The 19,128-nt window shown below is 36.1% G+C and overlaps 1 protein-coding gene across 1 annotated transcript in view; it reads right to left on the reverse strand.

The window, feature by feature from the left end:
- ENPEP (glutamyl aminopeptidase) overlaps nt 1–19,128 on the reverse strand; it is a 117,488-nt gene that overhangs the window by 32,338 nt on the left and 66,022 nt on the right. Inside the window, exons 9-11 of the mRNA XM_072624419.1 lie at nt 15,267–15,332; nt 14,990–15,141; nt 931–1,010 (exon numbers count right to left, since the gene is read on the reverse strand). Of these exons, the coding sequence (XP_072480520.1) occupies nt 931–1,010; nt 14,990–15,141; nt 15,267–15,332 (298 nt within the window). The remainder of the gene's footprint in view (nt 1–930; nt 1,011–14,989; nt 15,142–15,266; nt 15,333–19,128) is intronic.

Below are 19,128 nucleotides of genomic sequence, written 5' to 3' on the forward strand. Positions count from 1 at the left end.
CTTTGTAGTTCTAGGATTACACAATTTTACATGTAGGACTTAGAAGAAACATTATTTTACTTTATCACTTAAAGAATGAATTACTCCAAAGCATGATTATAGTCTGAAATATAAAGAGATTCCTAAAACACTTCCACAAATTTATAAATGGTACAGACCCAAATGACTACTTAGGGAAACTGGTATATATCTGGTCTTTAAAGTTCATATCAGAGAGAACAATTACACCCTGAAGTGGTACGTATATGGATGTCATGTGGGCAGCAGAACATTGGACTGGAAGAACCAGGAAAGGATCTAACCCCAGTAGGGCAATTTCTATATTTCTATGAAGAAGAAAGAAAAACAAGGTGCTTGGATGAGAAGCCTTGGATAATTGCAAGTTTTTCATAGGTATACTCTGGATCAAAAGATGAAAATTTCAGCTACTAACAAATAGCACTAATACATTTCATCTGGGTTATATGATTTGGTGATAATTTCAAATATTAATCAAAGATTTTAGAACTCATTTCTTCCTGCTGCATAGATTATAAAACTTGGAACAAGATGCAATTTACAAATTTAGACAAAAAGCAATTAATATCTGTCTACCTTAGTGACAAAAAAATCCACCAATAGCTATTATGTGACATTAAATTATTTTAGTTGTTTGTTATCAGAAATGACAACTAAGGAAGTTTATTCAGAAAATGCTTTGGATTTATTGCTCTACTGTCTGTGGGTCAACACATTTGGCTGACAGTGTTTATTACAATGTCAGAATGGAGGATCCAAAGATGAAAACCTTCCTTTTATTCAAGCAAATATTTAAAACAATCACCAAATCACATAGGGTCATTATACATATTTGCTTAAAGCACCAGAAATAATTAATTCATTTATCCATATTCTTCCCACTTTCATACAATGAAATTAGATAACATTTACCTCCACTTTCCGACATATTGTAGATTGTAACATTACTGTCGTCTCCTTCATGCCATTTAACTGGGATATTCCATTTGTAACTAAACATTGGGGAAAAAAATCTTGAGTTGTCATTTCAAAGAATTAGAAGTTTTAGAAATTAAGATGAAAAACTTTTTTAAAAAAAATCAACATTCAGAGCTTATTTGCCTCATAGTTAATATCTTTGGAAAAGATAGATCATAAAGCCTGAATACAAAATTATATATTTCATTCTGTTTTGTTGTATGTGATATCTGACTGAGAACAAGTCATTTCATTGTTTCATTATCTCCATCTAGAAGGAGAGAATAGTAATTCCCACAGAAAACAAAAAATGGAAGTGAAGATTACAAAGATGTTATCAAGAAAATACTTTGTACTTTGGAGAGAAGGGTACTCTTTTAGATTAACTAGATATGTTTACATACAAACACACATTTCTTTAAAGTTACTACATCATTCAAGGAGTTCAAGATGCTTTAGAAAAATCTATACGTTGCCCTTGTGGTATCCTGTGAGGAAATGAAAACATTCTACAAACACCGATATTAAAGCCTCAAATTTCACACTCCAGGAAATAGGCAAAGAAGAAACTAACAATAAGACAACCAAAAATACACAGAAGAAAAACAAAAAAGAAGTTTAAAGGGAGACACAGACTGAGCAATTTTGTGACTAGCTTATTAAATTTAATATACACTTCAAAAACTTCAAGTATACATGATCAGGTCATATTTTCATATATAATCAACTTTTTTCCCTTTCATATTGAAATGTTTGTTCATTGATGACTAAAAGTTCATGTTAGAAAAGAAAAATTTTCCAATAGACAAACATAATTTTAAAATATATCTTGTGATTACAAATCATGTGAAACTAGTGCATGGAACAGAAATTTAAAAAAATAATGAGAGAACAAATGTTTATTAAGTGAGTACTATGTACCATGAACTGTGCAATTATTTGCTTGTTTTTAGTGAAATTACAATCATCCCAGCTTGCCTTACTTAGCCTGAGTGAATAGACTGAAGCTCTCATTAGATAGAGTTTATTTTAAAAAAAAAAACAGCTTATATATATTTTTATCTTATATATATTTTATATTTGAAAAAATAAAAATGAAAAGTCTGAGATGCTCAATCCATGACATTTCCTGTCTCTTCATCATGAAATTTGTTCTTTATAAATATTATCTCATTTGATCCTAACAACAACCCTAGCAGATAGGTGCTATTATTGCATCCATTTCACAGTTTTAAGGAAACTGAGGCAGACAAGTTAAGTGATTTGCCCAGAATCATATGGCTAGTAACTGAGTATCTGGATATGAATTCAGATCTTCCTGATTCTGTGCCTCGAGCTCTATCCACTGTGTCATTTACTTGTCTAATGAATTAATGAGGTCATTTTAGAGAGTATAAAATTGTCTATTTTAAGGTATTTACCATTTGGTGCTACCAGTTTCCCTCATTCTCTGCATTTCTGAAACAAAGTCAAAAATAACTATTCAAGAAGGATTCTTAGACTGGTTAAACTTTAACCAAAATCTGACTTTGTTTTCTATTTGTGTTTTTGAAATATATAATTTTAGTGCACTTTCTAAAAGAGTAGGGAGTGGCATTCACTTTCATTCTTACTTAGCTAGCAGGAAAATCCAAGCATTAAAAAAATTCGTCAATTAAGGGAGCAATGCCATTTTGCTATCTTCTGTTAGAAAGCCATCTTTTTTTTTAATTTGTGAAGACATTTCCAAAGGATTTATCTATGGGCAGTTTTTATTAGCCCAATGAACATGAAGCACTTTATAATTATAAACATGCCTTATGTCAGTTACCATCATTCTGATTGTCATTTTCATCTTATATCACTCTCCCCATCTTTACATTTGGTAGAAATTCAATGAAAAAGTTCCCTGGACGATTCTTCTATGAACACTCTTCTTTTATGAATAGTGTTCAGTGAACGACTGTGCAGATGCATAAAATGATTGATTTATGTATTGGGGGAACAGGCTCATCTTCTGAATCTTTCACATTCACTGAAAATCTCATCAGTATGGCCCCAGTAGCAGAGAGGAAAAGGGGATGAGATGCACTTTTCTGGTCCCATATAACTTGGAATTTTTTTATTTTGTCCATATTTTTAAAGCTTTTTATTACCCATGCCTGAATGTTATAAGAGTACAGTGTGACAGCATTCATTTATTCATACGTTTTTGGAAGCTCTCTGTCCCAGGGATGATGAACAATCATTTTTATCTGTGGCAATGTTTCAGTTCTGCTACAACTTTTTTGTTGAATTCTCAAGGATCTTTTGAGGTTTGCATTTGTGGCACAGAGATTTATCCTATCATTAATCTAGGGGGGAAAACAATCTTCTAGTGTATTAATCTTACTGCTTGATTGTGTCACTCTAGGTATGCTGAATTTCTGCAACCTTTCAGTGATATGTTGCATGTTTTCAATATTTCCTTGACAAGTTCGCATTAATTGTTACATCTAGGTTCTTTAAAAATGGATTTTCTATAGTTTCTGGTAGCAAGGACATGACCCTATATTGCTCTTATGAACCCTTCCATTTCTGTAAACAGTTCTTAATTTAGCCAATCATTTAACTGGTCAACATAGTTTTGGTTATTGTTGTATTAATTAAAGAAAATTATTCCCTTATTTGGTAGAATTCAAATAAAAATGGCCTTGATTGGGATCTTGCCATTATTTGTGTTTATTTTCTTAAAATAAATTTATTACTTCTGTATAACATTCACTTTTTAAAAATTTTTGAGTTCCAAATTGTCTCCCTCCTGCCCACCCCTTCCTTACCCTTTAAGAAGGCAAGAAATGTGAAATCAATGATACATGTGAAATCTTGCAAAATATATTTCCATACTATTGCAGACAAAAAAACAAGACAAACTAAGGAAGTGAAGAAATGATGCTTCAATATATATTCAAACTGTGGACTGAGGGGGAAGGAATGAACATATGTATGGAGACTAACTACTAGGTGTGGAGTACTATGCTAAGCACTCTGCAAATACCTCATCTCATCCTTCCAACAATTCCATGAGGCGGATGCTGTTATTATCTTCATTTTACAGATGAGGAAACTGAATCAGACAGAGGTTAAGTGACTTGTCCAGGGTCACGCAGCTGGTAAAGTGTCCGAGGTTGGATTTGGACTCAGATTTTCTTAACCCTGGGTTCACTTGCTTTTGCTGCTTTTTTGGTCCTTGGAGCTCATCTTTAGTATTTTCACTGAGAGCATCCTCAGCAAATTTCAATTGCAGACAGGATAACTGGAAGGGCAGGTATCTCATTCTGTTCCCATGTGATTCTGATCTCTATTAGGGTCCACGTTTTGAAATCTTTTTATCCAATATAGCTTGGAGATTTGGTATAGGACCATCTATTAAAAATGCTCCTCTAAAGGACAACTAGGTACAGCAGTGGATAACATTGGACCTGGAATCAGGAAGACCTGAGTTTGAATCAGGTTTTAAATGCTACTCACTGTGGGAGCCTGGGCAAATCTGCCTCAGTTTTATCAACTGTTAAATATCACTTACCTCCTAAGGATGCTGCAAGAGGCAGATGAAATGATATTTGGAAATCACTTAGCACAATACCTGGCATATAGTAGGTGCTTAAAAATGTTTGCTCTCTCAATAATGGATGAGGGAAGGGAGGTTGATAAAGAATGTGAAACTCAAAATGGTAAAAAAACAAAAAAAATTTTACATGTAATTGGAAAAAATAAAATATTAAAATTAAAAAAATGTTCAAAATACTTGTTCTCTCCATCCACCCTTAAATTTTTATGGATTAGTTTTGTATCTGGATGCTATGATCAGTTTCTCAGTCTATACTAATCATCTAGTACCAACAGATTCTCTTGGCTGAGTTGTCTGACATACTCTGAAGTCTAAAGATACTGACTAGTATGTGTATTTCTCACATCATCCAACAAAGAGAGATAGCTTCTGACATATACTTCTACCTTCATATACCAAGACATGACTTGCTACTTAAATTTTTTATAACCTGTTAAAGTATTACATGATTTCTGAAATTTCTTTATATAATCTATACTGATCACGGATGTCATTTCTAGGGGTGATAATCTTATCCTAAATCGCCACCATATACCCCTCTTTGAGATTCTACAATTCTTTTTAAAATTTATTTAGTATTTTATTTTCCCAGTTAATGTAATTTTTAACATTCATTTTTAAAACTTTGATTTCCAAATTTTCTCCCTTCCTCCCTCCCCAGATTCTAAGATTCTTTTGGAGAACTTATTGATGGACCAGAAATCCCACACAACCAATTCACAGTTAGGTCTTTTATTCCCCTTTCAATTTCTCCAGCGAAAGCCAATAATGACTTTTTAACCATCTTTTAGCCTTGAATTTAGCCTTTCCACTGCTCCTATCCACTTGATGTTATGTTAATGTGGCTGGAACTGAAGTACTGAGTTAGTACCAACAGTTATCACCAACTCCTTTAGTGACTTCTGGCTCTAGGACATCTACAGTCAGTTCTCTTTAGGAAAAGCTGCTTTACGATAACAGTCTGTGGAACAACATTGAGTCTTAAAGAAGGAGCCATCTGTGTATTAAATCCAAAGGTCACGATAACACCAACTGCTAGCAATTGCATAATAACTAACTTTTTATGGTACCTTAAAGACTACAAAGGGGGCAGGTAGATTGGTGCAATGGATAGAGCACTGGGTTTGGAATCAGGAACTCATCTTCACATGTTCAAATCCAGCCTCAGACACTTATTAACTGTGTGACCTTTGGTAAATCACTTAATCCTGTTTGCCTTAGTTTCCTAATCTGTAAAATGAGAAGAAAATGGCAAACCAATTCAGTACCTTTTGCAGGAAAACCTCAAATGGGGTCCCAAAGAGTCAGAAACAACTGAAAAACAAAAGACTGCAAAGTGCTTTGTCCGCAGTATCAAAATCATTAGATCTTCAAAAACGTTTTGTGAGCAAGCATTATTAAACTGATTATGAACGGATGATGCTCAGAAACATTAAATAACTTGCCCATTGTCATGTAGCTAGTAAGTGGCGGAGGCTGGATTCAGAGCCACGACTCTTCTTTTTTCTCTATTACATTGCCTCGTGGCTTTTAGGAAGATGATGAGGCTAAAATTATCTAAGAGGTGTTTCATTCAGTTTTATATCTTCAGAACTGTAGACATTAATTGGGCAAGCTGAGTAATATAAAGGAAAAGACAGACATTATCTTCTGGGTTAATTGAATGGCACAGGCACCGCTGGATATAAACTCCTTAATAACATGGGCTGACTCACTTTTGTATTTGTATCCTCAGTGCCCAGCACAATGCTTTACACATAGTAGGTGCTTGATAAAGGCTTGATGTATGCTTTAGTGGTGTGTGTGACTTTCCCAACTGAGAACTATGAAGCTGCTAAGCGCCCATTACTAGAATCATAGATGGAGTGCTGGACTTGGAGTCTGGAAGCTCTGGATTCAAGTTTTATTCCTCACATTTATAAGCTTGCGTAACTATGGGCAAATCAAAACTTCCCAGCCTCAGCTTCTTTCTTGCTGAAATGAGAGTCTTAGACTAAGGTAACTTCCAGCCCTAAACCTATGATCCTCCATTTCATTTTTGGAAATAGGAGAAATGGGTTTTACCCTTTTTGAGTAGAAAGATTAGATATTTCCTTTTTTTCCCCTTGTTTCTGACAGTCATAGCATGAGAACTGGTCCCATAATGTAAATATAATCATTTGATTTCTTTTTAATGTTGACATTGAGAAAAATGATGTAAATTTAAAAGAAAATTTCAAACAATCTTTCTGTGATTGTATAATCTGCTATCTAGTTGAAACACAAACACATTTCCAAGATAATTATCTTTCCTGGTGTTGGGGAGGGGATTTTGGGAGAGGGGACAAAATTCTGGAGCATAAACTTGGCCCGCTGCTTTTCTGGCTCCATGGGTGAACAAGCATTACCTAAACATTCACATAGTTCCTTTCATGGAAAAAAATCCTTCCTCCCAATACAACAGGGTAGATAGCTTATTTGATCACCAGTGCTCCACATAAGAATTGGCTGGATCACTCCTAAAATGGCTAGGGTTTCCAAAATTGCAGCAGAAATTCTTGGCATTCTCAAGAAGGGGGGCAAGATAGGTGTGATGAAGTGCTCTCTTGTCTGCTCATTCACACTTCTTGAGTCAGCCCCATGTTTGAACACTTTCTCTCTGTTATCTAGGATTACACTAGATCGAATAGATTAATTAGTGATGGGAGCCATAGATGGAAGACTACTCTTCACATATCAGAAAAGTATACATGGTGGCTCTATTTGAAAAAAAAAAATTACGCACAGATCAGTCAATTAACAAACATCTATTAAGCCTTTACTACAAGAGAAGCACCGTGCTAAGTAGATGGGATACAATGAAAAGCAAGAACATTGTCAGAGCCCTTAGAGGACTTACATTCTAGTGGGGGAAATAACACTCAAATAGCTACATACAGTGTTAAAGAGAAGTAATCTCAATTAGTCAATCAAATAACATTTATTAAGTACCTGCTATGTGCCAGGCACTGTGCTAAGCACTGGGGAAACAAAGAGAGTCAAAATATAGTTTCTGTCCTCAAGATACTTACAATCTAAACTCAAAGAGAAGGCACTAGAAATCAATGCAGGAGCTTAATGACGAGCACAAGGTGGGAAAAGATTTGTGACTTTTGGTATAATGGTTTTTCTTTTCCCCTAACAACTGCAAAATGAATATATGTATGCATTAATGTAGTATGGATAAATGTTGGTAAATATTCTCAATACGGGAGGGGGGGGAACAATGAGGTACATTCATGGATTTCCATTGGCAAAATTTAAATGATAACATGCTATAAAAGTATTGATTGTGCCAGTGTGTGCAACCAAAATCTACAGCAATAGCTATCTACTTGTATATTCTGGTTTTGAGATATGGTCAAAAGGATTCTGCCCCAAGGCTGTGACTTCATCAACGTTAAGAGACTGCTGATTGAGGAAGCTCCCTTCACCAATGCAAATCAGCAGCTTCCCTGTGAATTATTACCTTAGAGCGGGGCTTAGAACATTGAGAGGGTAAGATATTTGTCTAGGGTAACATAGCCTCTACATGTCAGAGAGTGGATTTGAACTGAGGTCTTCCTGTCTCCAAGACCTGCTCTCTCCATAGTAGCCAGGCTACTTTAATCTCTCATGGTCTCAGGTAACTATCTCTAAAAGCATAAGAGGTAGCTATGTGACCCAGTGGATGGATGAATAAGTGAATTTAAATCCTGCCTGAGACACCTGTGTATTAACTGGGTGACTCTAGGAAAATCTCTCTCAGCCTGAGTTTCTATAAAATAAGATGATTGGACCTGATGGTCAGTCATTCAAGAAGAATATATTACATATCTACTATGTATCAGACACTGTCCTAAATGCTGGGGATACAAAGACAGGCCAAAGACAGTCCCGGCTCTCAAGGAGCTCACAATATAACTAATGGAGGAGATAACATGAGATCAATTATGTACAAACAAACTATATCCTGGTCAAATAGAAAATAATGAACAGAGAGTAGGAATAAGATTTAAGAGGACTCAGGAAAGGCTTCCTATAGAAGGTGAAATTTTAGCTGAGTCTTGAAGGAAGTCTCCAAGATTCCTTACAGCTTCAAATCAATAAATCTGTGTTGCAGAGCATTTGGGAAAGGAGTTTCCTCACCTGGAGTTTCTTGCCAATGAAATCACAAATTGGAACGCATAAAACTGTCTATTGTTAGAATGATGACCTTTACAAACACAATTAACCTGCTTCTATGAAGTGTTAACAAAAAATAATTAATGGATTTATTATGGATTTATTAATGGGTTTATTACGTTACCATTTATTTGTTATGTTTATGTCACATATGTTTCTTTGCTAATACTATATCAGTGATGACAATTAAATAAGCAGATATTTCATTGAGAATATATGAAAACAACTCAACAGGGAACAAATTTGAACATGTTGCTGTTAAGTTATTTCAGTCTTGCCCAACTCTCCATAACCCCATATGGGACCACACAGGAGTGATTTGCCATTTTCTTCTCAAGATCATTTTACAGATGAGGAAACTAAGGCAAACAGGATTAAGTGACTTGCCCAGAGTGACACAGCCAATAAGTGTCAAAGGCCAGATTGAACTCAAGAAGATGAGTCAGTCTTCCCTGACTGACTCCAGGCCCAGCACTCTATCCACTATGGCGCTACCTAGCGCCCAAAACTAGAACATAGCTGATCACTTTTCTAGGTTCCACCACCTATGAGTATACTAGTAACTTCTGATGGACAGAAGTCATCAGTTAAACTGTTAGATTAAGGCCAAAATGTCAACACAGACATAATATATTAATTTGTTGATCAGTGTTGTTCATTATCCACTATGAATGTCCATAGATCTCACTGACACAGCAATCTTTTTGTCCTTTTTTATGGAACCACTAACTAAAATGCATAATCAAAGTTAAGATCTTTTCACACTACACTTCACTGGTTCACAGGATCTGTAATTTGTAGCTTCCCTGTATGGTCTCTATGTGTGTCTTTTGGAGTCTCTCTGTTGTATAACTTAGTAGATGGCCTTTGGAAATTGCTGTGACTGAAAAATTCAACTCCCCATGCCTAACTCTTTGAACTTCCTAGTATGGTCCCCAGACAACATTCAGTCTATTATAGGATGCTCAAAGCTTTTTCCAGCGTGGTAGGGCCATTCAGAATTTTCATTTCATTGGGATGACCTTTAAGAATACAGGGTCACTATAAATATTATAGTACATGTGGGTCCTTTCCCTTTTTTTATGATCTCTTTGGGATACAGATTTAGTGGTGGTATTACTGGATCAAAGGATATGAACAATCTCATAATCCTTTGAGCATAGTTCCACATTCCTCTCCAGAATGGTTGGATCAGTTCACAATTCCACCAACAATGTTGGTGTTCCAATTTTCCCACATTTTCTCCAACATTAATAATTTTTCTTTTTTGTCATATTAGCTGATCTGACAGGTATGTGGTGGAACCCCAGAGTTCTTTTAATTTGCATTTCTCTAATCAGTAGTGATTTGTAGTGTTTTTTCGTATGACTATAGACAGCTTTGATTTCTTCATCTGAAAACTGCCTGTTCATATCTTTTGACCACATAAATGAACTTTTAAAGAAAAAAAACTTTATCAAAGGTATAAATCCAAAGGATACTACCTTTACATATAATTGGAAAAAAATAAAATACTACTAAGTTAGCAGGGAGGGGAAATGTCATGCATAAGTATAGGAATATCACTTTAGTGGAAGTTTAAATGTCATTCAATCGATCAATAAGTATTTATTAAGTGCCTATTCTGTGCCAAGCACTGTGCTAGGCCCTGAGAATAAAGACATTTTTTAAAAAAAGTTCTTAAAGAACTTATATTCAATGAGAACCATTTATCCATTCAAATGTCATTTATTTTCATCAAATAATGTCTATATCATAATTTTTAAAGTTAATAACTGTTAAGGTAAGCCATGCAACCTCACTTTCTCTTTTTACAAAAAGATAATCTTGAAAGAACTTTCCATATATAACATCCTTGCTCAAAAGTACTACACAAAAATCATTCTAGAGCTGAAAGACAAGGATAACAAGAGGACTTTTTGTTGTAGTGAAGTATATGTAATGAAACAGACAAGCACCAATTGCTCTAGTGTATTTGATGAAATTAGGAAAGGAAAGAACCCTTTGTTGAAGGTCTGCAATTGACCTTCCGAATGGAGGAAAATGGACATGCTGAAAAGCTTAACTTCCTAAACTATGAGGGATCTTGCTGATTTTGGTTGGAAACCAATGCTAATGTATTCTCCAGTGAGAAAATTGGACTGGAAAATAGTGGTGATGTTTCTCATCAGACTTGTAGGCATGGCAAGTATTGACTTTGCCGATAAGTGCTGATTGAAGTGACATACGCCCCTGAAACAGTCTAAAGAAAATGAAAACAGTGTATGAATGTTAGCAATTAAAGGCAGATGTTAGAGAAAAATGTAAATGTTGACATGGTTCCATATCCTAAGCCTTGATAAAACAAAAATTGATTAGAGAGTCCTTTGAAGGAAAGATTAGTTATAGATGTGATGGTATAAAATTGAATTCAGCGAATAATGAAAATTCAGAACTCAGAAGCAAGTAGATATCCATGGAATGTGCATGGACTCCCCTTCTGTGTGAGTGTGTGTGAGTCCTTGGGATTCAGGTTGGGGGAAGAGGGAGAGAACTGAATGTAGTCGCTAGTTCTGGTTCCGGGACTATCTAGGACCAGGGAAAGGCAGAAGGGGGAAAGTAGCTGTGATTAAAACGTGAATTGCTCCAGTAGGAAAGTCCAGACCAGGCTAATAACCGGTTCTGTGATCTTGGACAAAAGCAAACCAGGTAACTTCTCTGAATCTTAGTTTCCTCATCTGCCATATGAAGAAATTTAAGCAGATGATTTCAAAGGAGGCAAATAGACAGCCTGATACATAGAGCACTAGAACTGGAATTAGGAGGACCAGAATTCAGATCCTGCCTCAGACATTAAGTAAGCTGAGTGATCTTGGACAGGTCACTTAGCCACTGTCTGCCTCAGTTTTCTCGGGTAATAGTAACACTTCCCATGATTATTGTAAGGATCAAATGAGATAATGTTTGTAAGCACTTTCCAAACCTTGGGGCACTACACAAATGCTGTCATCATTATTATCCAATCAAAAGGCACCAATTAGATTCCTCTGGGAGTAATAGATATTTTATCATCATCGATATTTTTGCTATTAATGGTGGTATTATTATTTGTTATTTATTATCAAAAGTCCTTTCCAGCTTTTATATTTTTAGAAGGAGAATAATGCTGGCTAAAGGACTGAATGATCTCTGTATTACATCCAGATTAGGAAAAGGTTTAACATTAATGAAATGGAAGCAATGAAAAATAACAAAAAACTTTGGTCCTATGATGATGACTTGTGAGGAGAAAAAAAAAGGAAAATGTTGCTAGGAACTAACGATCCCAAATCCATAATATGGCCAAGCTAATTTGAGTGAGCATGAAACGGGAATTATAAATAGGTCTAAACTATGCTGTTGACAGGGGAATCATATAAATCACTGACATAGTTATGCTGATTTTACTGTTGATAGATATGTGAATAGAAAGTAGAATTATCACTTAAAAACAAGTCAGATCCATGTTAATGTTACAGTGTATGTATGAATAGAAGGGGAAAAAAAGTAACTTTCCTGCCTCACCCACCCTTTCCCAACAGGGGAAAAAAATAAGATTGGGCATAATTATACATTAGTAGCCCTTGAGTTATATGTTCCCTTCATTATATTAGAGTGAACTGCCAATTTTCTAAAATTGAAGGGTAAAATAATACTGTGTCAGTTGCACTTCGGCAAGTTGTTAGTATGCGATTTTCCTGCATTGTATGATCGTAGATTTAAAGCAAAATGAGGAATCTTTAGCCAGTCTTGTCCAACCTCATCATTTTACAGAGAAGGAACCTGAGGCTCAGAGAAGTTAAGTGATTTGCCCAGGGTCACACAGCATATGTCAGAAGCAGGACTTGAATCTAGGTCATCCTGGCTGTGAGTCTAACCCTCTAACTGGAGACACCACACCATCTCCCATTACTGGGATGGAGTGGAGAGTGGGGGTTAAGCAGCCAGTCCATTACCACACTAACGAGCCCAATTGGCTCTAGTCAAGTTTTTATGAAATGTCTACTATGTGCTAGCAACTGCAGATGCAAATAAAACTGTGCCCTCAAAGAGCTAATATCTAGTAATTCCAGTCCCATAGAAAGATACTGATTGGATGCCTCTGGGAATAGTGTATTTCATAATACTGCATTTGTTTTTCTTGCCATCTTAAAACTACAGAGCCATGAACCATGCTAATAATTATGGTTTCAATACACTGTAGTTGGGTTCTCCACTGCTCATGTGATTTAATCTCTAGAACAATCAATTGGACATTGGAAATATGATGACTTTACTTTTCTCCTCCCTCTCCCATTTTAGGCATCTTAATAATCCCCATAAAGAAACTTGAGATTTTTGGAAAGAGGAACTGTCGGTGCCTCTCTTCCAGTCAGACTGAGAATTTTTCAAGTGAAATTATTCTCTAGGATTCTGTCTCTTCAAATTCCCTAGGAATTGTTTATGCTCCAGTTGACTATTAGGACACAATAATAATCCGTGAAAAATATGAGTCGAGTGGACATGATTAAGTAATCATCACATGCACGAGGCTGTCATCCAAATACTTTGTGCTGATTCTGAAGATGGACGAAGCCAAAGACTAGCAAACATTAAATCAAGAAAACTTGACAAAATGCAACATCACTGAAATAACTTCCTATTTATGTGGGTTTGAAGAAGATCAGATAATTCTGTTTATTGCCATCTAAGTTATTTTTCTTTTCCCTTTCTTTAACATGAATGGAAAAACTAAACTATGTATTTCATCAGAACTATGTTATGCTGTGAAATTACAGGGCTTCAGCTCCCCTTCACACTCTCACCACCCCAGCAGGATTTAGTTAAGCTTATGTAAGCAAGAAGGTCTATGAAATTTTAGAAGTCCAATGACTTTTCTGTAATACTAATGTATTTGTTTTGAAAGGACTTCAGTTTATTTCATCAACTTTTCTGAGGAATCCAGACGCTTTTCTTTAAACATCTAAAGAATAGTTCTGGATTTGGAGGACATAAGATCAAATATGACTTTGCCACTTTTCTGCATAAATGTGAGCTACTCACTTAACTTCACCTGGCCTCAGTTTCCTCAGCTGTTAAAATAAGTGAGCTGAACTAGATGCATTCTAAGATTGCTTCCTGCTCTAAATCTATAATCTTACTTAGCTTGTTGACTGCTCAGGAGAGTAAGCAAACATCAAAGAAATGGAGACGCTGCCAATTTCTTGTTCTTCCTCGATGCAAACAGAATACATGTGGACTTTTTAGACAAAACTAGAAATCTTATTTTGGAGCTGACGATGTCTTTAATTTTGGCACTAAAACCTTGTTCAGTCAATAACATTCCTTTTTGTTTCTGGGCTCCTACATAAATGTTTAAAGACAGAGCAAAGATTCTGAGCTTTGAGGTCCCAGCTAGCCAGGGACGTAGTAGGGGAACTAATATTGTGAGTAGCCCCCCAAAGGGTTGATCTTTGAGACAGTCCTGCTCAGGCTTCCCTAATAAAATATATCCATGAGTCGTGGGGTTCCCCACTGGGCCATTTCCCAAAGTAATAGTTTGTTGTTCAGTTATATCTACTTCACTTGGGGGTTTTCATTTCAAAGATACTGACGTGGTTTGCCATTTCCTTCTTGAGCTCATTTTACAGATGAGGAAACTGAGGCAAGCAATGCTAAATGACTTGCTCAGAATCACACAGCTAGTACATATCTGAGAGCAAATTTGAACTCGGGTCTTTCTGACTCCAGGACGCTCTGGACCTCCAGGTTGCCCCTGCACCACTAGCTATGACAATGCATGTTAATAAACTCTCCTGATGGACTTGTCCAATTCATTCCTATGGAATTCAATGGTTACAAATGTCATTATTTACAAAGGCTCATAAAAGTTTATGTAATTGTTCCCCACCTCAGAGATTCTCAACTTAATATGTTCCAAAAGACAAATCTTCTGACTCCTCTTATAATTCCCAGTAGAAATGCTATATTGCCTAGCACAGATCTCTGCCTACAGAAAGTGTTGAAGATTTATTGAATTGAGTGATACATTCTGAAATTACATGTTCCATAAAAGTAATACCTGACTTTTATGTCATCCCCATAAAGTACCATAAAGCATGGGTCCAAAATAGGCATTAACTCATCATCACTTTGTGATCTGGCTGTCACAGACAGCAAACTATGAATTTCTTGAGTGAGCCTAATATCATCCGAGTGACTCTCATCCTGTATGATCATGCTTACCCAAAAACAGAAGCTGGCTGTGAAGGATCTGCGTTGGGGTCCAAGAGGAAACGACTCTGTTCCACGTGCTTATTACCGTGTACATTCAAAACAGGGTATCCCATCTGCCTGGTCCATGTGTCCATGACTTTTTTCACTGGTTGATTACTTGCCTAAAGATGAAAAGTAAAGATTAACCAAAAAAAATTTGATTCTTTTTTTTTTTAACAAATACTTAGAGCCAAAGAAATGCTAAAGAAAAGTAGTTAACAACTGGATAGGCCATTCTTTTTCATACCTCTTCCAGGGCTTTCCAAAAATCATCTGTTCTTGCATTTTTGAAATGATATTTCTTCAAGTATTGCTGTGTATAAAAGAGAAGAATTATTTAAAAAAACATTCTTCTTTTCTCTTCTCTAGGTGGTCTTATGCAAAGATTTAGAGTAGAGGACTTTAAAGGTTTTAGAATCAGGATCTGGAGGCGAGGTGGGTGTGGAGAGGACACTCAGAAGTCAGGTCACTGGCTGGAAAAATGCTCAGAAAAGGGAAAAAAAATAAGACCACAGAAGGCTACTTTCTTGGTGAACAGATATCTCCTCCCTTCCTTTTCGGAGGAAGAAGAACAAAGCTTACCATCAGGGAAAGACACAGAAGTCAAGGTTTCTGTATCCCAAACATCCAGAATAAATATTCAATGGGTTCAGGCCATGGAAGAGCTCAAAAAGGATTTTGAAAATCAAGTTAGAGAGGTGAAGGAAAAACTGGGAAGAGAAATGAGAGAGACGCAAGAAAAGGATCAAAAGCAGGTCAACACCTTGCTAAAGGAGACCCAAAAAAATGCTGAAGAAAATAACACCTTGAAAAATAGGCTAACTCAATTGGCAAAAGAGGTTCAAAAAGCCAATGAGGAGAAGAATGCTTTCAAAAGCAGAGTTAGACAAATGGAAAAGGAGATTCAAAAGCTCACTGAAGAAAATAGTTCTTTCAAAATTAGAATGGAACAGATGGAGCCTAGTGACTTTATGAGAAACCAAGAAATCACAAAACAAAACCAAAAGAATGAAAAAATGGAAGAGAATGTGAAATATCTCATTGGAAAAACAACTGACCTGGAAAACAGATCCAGGAGAGAAAATTTAAAAATTATGGGACTACCTGAAAGCCATGATCAAAAACAGAGCCTAGACATCATCTTTCATGAAATTATCAAGGAAAACTGCCCTGAGATTCTAGAACCAGAGGGCAAAATAAATATTCAAGGAATCCAAAGAACACCGCCTGAAAGAGATCCAAAAAGAGAAACTCCTAGGAACATTGTGGCCAAATTCCAGAATTCCCAGGTGAAGGAGAAAATATTGCAAGCAGCTAGAAAGAAACAATTCAAGTACTGTGGAAATACAATCAGGATAACACAAGATCTAGCAGCTTCTACATTAAGGGATAGAAGGGCATGGAATGTGATATTCCAGAAGTCAAAGGAACTAGGACTAAAACCAAGAATCACCTACTCAGCAAAACTGAGTATAATACTTCAGGGGAAAAAATGGTCTTTCAATGAAATCAAGGACTTTCAAGCATTCTTGATGAAAAGACCAGAGCTGAAAAGAAAATTTGACTTTCAAACACAAGAATGAAGAGAAGCATGAAAAGGTAAACAGCAAAGAGAAGTCATAAGGGACTTACTAAAGTTGAACTGTTTACATTCCTACATGGAAAGACAATATTTGTAACTCTTGAAACTTTTCAGTATCTGGGTAGTAGGTGGGATTACACACACACATACACACACACACACACACACACACACACAGAGCACAGAGTGAATTGAATAGGATGGGATCATATCTTAAAAAAATGAAATTAAGGGGTGAGAGAGAAATATATTGGGAGAAGAAAGGGAGAAATGGAATGGGGCAAATTATCTCTCATAAAAGAGGCAAGCAAAAGACTTTTTAGTGGAGGGAAAAAGAGGGGAGATGAGAGAAAAACATGAAGTTTACTCTCATCACATTCAACTAAAGGAAGGAATAAAATGCACACTCATTTTAGTATGAAAAAAAGGTTTTAGAATCATAGCTCCACAGTGATCATTATTATCTTTTTCTCTAATGGACCTCTCTTTGGCAAAGCCAGTGGACTCCTTCTCAGAATCATGTTTTTAAATAGTTGAAGGAAAGGATAACTTTCAATTGGAGGTTAGCAAAAATAAAGATATAATTTTTTTCTATCCAACTTCATTGTTGTTGTTGAGTCATTTCAGTCATGTTCGATTCCTTGTGACCCCATTTAGGATTTTCTTGGCAAAGATACTGGAATGGTTTGCCATTTCCTTCTCCAGATCATTTTACCCATAAGGAAACTGAGGCAAGTGGGTTAAGTGATTTGCCTAGGGTCATACAGTTAGTAATCGCCTAAGGCCAAATTTGAACTCATGAACTCATGAAGATTAGTCTTCCTGACTTCAGGCCTGGCACTCTATCCACTGTATCACTTACCTAGTCATATCATCTGAAATCTATCCAGAGAGCCTCAGGTCTTGTTCCTCTGAACCATCCCTCATCTTTCATTTTAAAGGAATACTTAAGTAGGTCAACATGCATTTTACCTAAAACAGATAGTTCTAAACCACAAGAAATAGTTATTTTTTTAAAAAATCTCTTCTTGTTCTTTATTTGGTGGTTATATGAGTCTTGTGGAACTGTGACCAAAAGAGAGAGATATCTGAAGATTTTCTAAGTACTGGTAGCTTTGAAAACTAGAGTACGCATTCTTTACAGACAGCAGAGGCTCAGGATATAGTGAGTGGCCAATAAAGGATTGTTAACTGAAGAGCTCTGAATGGGGTGTTGTGAGTCTCTGATTTTTACAGATTGGCAGTCATCTCTACCCCATGGCTTCCTCTCTTTTTTCTTTATTAACCCATGTGCTTTTCTGTTTGAAATGCCAGGCCACACATCAGCAGGGCAGGTTAAACAGGGTTGTGGTTTACACAAATAAAATGAAAGTAATGGACCTTAACCAAACTGAATATTTAAAAGTAGTTAGAAAAATTACAACACTGGTGGAGATGATAATTATAAAAAGATTTTTCCCTATACAAAAGGATTTACCTTGTAATTCTTTTAAATAGCAGGTCCTCTCGGTAGATTTAAAATATAATCCTATTTACAAACTTCTGTTTGTGTACATCTTTTTCTGGAACATGTCAATTATAGAAAATGAAAATCACCTCTACAGAAAATTACAGGCATTTTTCTAACTCTAAACCCACTCCTTTATCATCAAGATCCTGCCAGTTTCCATGGAGACCATCTACATCACTAATTGCATATCCTTTGCTATCCACAGTAGCCCAAGATACAATGTGATCATCTCCTTAGGTACAGGTAAGGGTTCTTACACTTTTTATGTGTCATGGACCCCTTTGGCAGTCTGGTAAAACCTATGGACCTTTTGCTAGAATACTGTTATGAAATGCATAAAATATGTAGGAAACAAACATGAAGGAAAACTAATTCTATTAAAATAAAAATGCAGTTTTTTTTTCTACATCCAAGTTCCATACCTTAGGGATCCATGGACCCCAGATTAAGAATCCCTGGATTAAAGCCAAATCAAATCAGGTAGTCTCAAAAAAACTGAGCTATGTGTTTACCTTTAGATAGACTCTTTCCCTAACCTGCTATACTTTCAAGTGCCCCTTCCCAGGTCACAAAATAGCCTTGCTCCCTGTTCTTTCTGGGGACTGAGAAATAAAAAAGTAGAAGGTGTTTAATACAGACTGGAAGGAACATCCGGGACTGTCAGATCTCCTACCATCCTCCCTCCAGACTTCTTTTTTCCAGTTTACTTCTTAGCAGTACCACCAGAGGGCAGGCAAAGGAAGGGAGAAGACAATTTAAAAAATAGAACAGTTTGTCTTGGTCACAATTAAAGCACTTAGAGTTAGTAATGTCCTGTTTGGACACATACGTAGAAAAATATTCAGAAGAGGTCTTTTTATTGGGGCAAAGAATTGGAAACTAAGGGGCACCCACCTATCAATTAGAGAAGGATTGAACAAAAATGATGAAATACTATTGTGCTAAAAGAAATAAGGAAACGTATGGATTCAGGGAAACCAGGGAAGATTTGTATGAACTGAAGCTAGAGTGAAGTGA

Source organism: Notamacropus eugenii, chromosome 7 (assembly GCF_028372415.1).
Source record: "Notamacropus eugenii isolate mMacEug1 chromosome 7, mMacEug1.pri_v2, whole genome shotgun sequence".
Lineage (NCBI taxonomy): Eukaryota > Metazoa > Chordata > Mammalia > Diprotodontia > Macropodidae > Notamacropus > Notamacropus eugenii.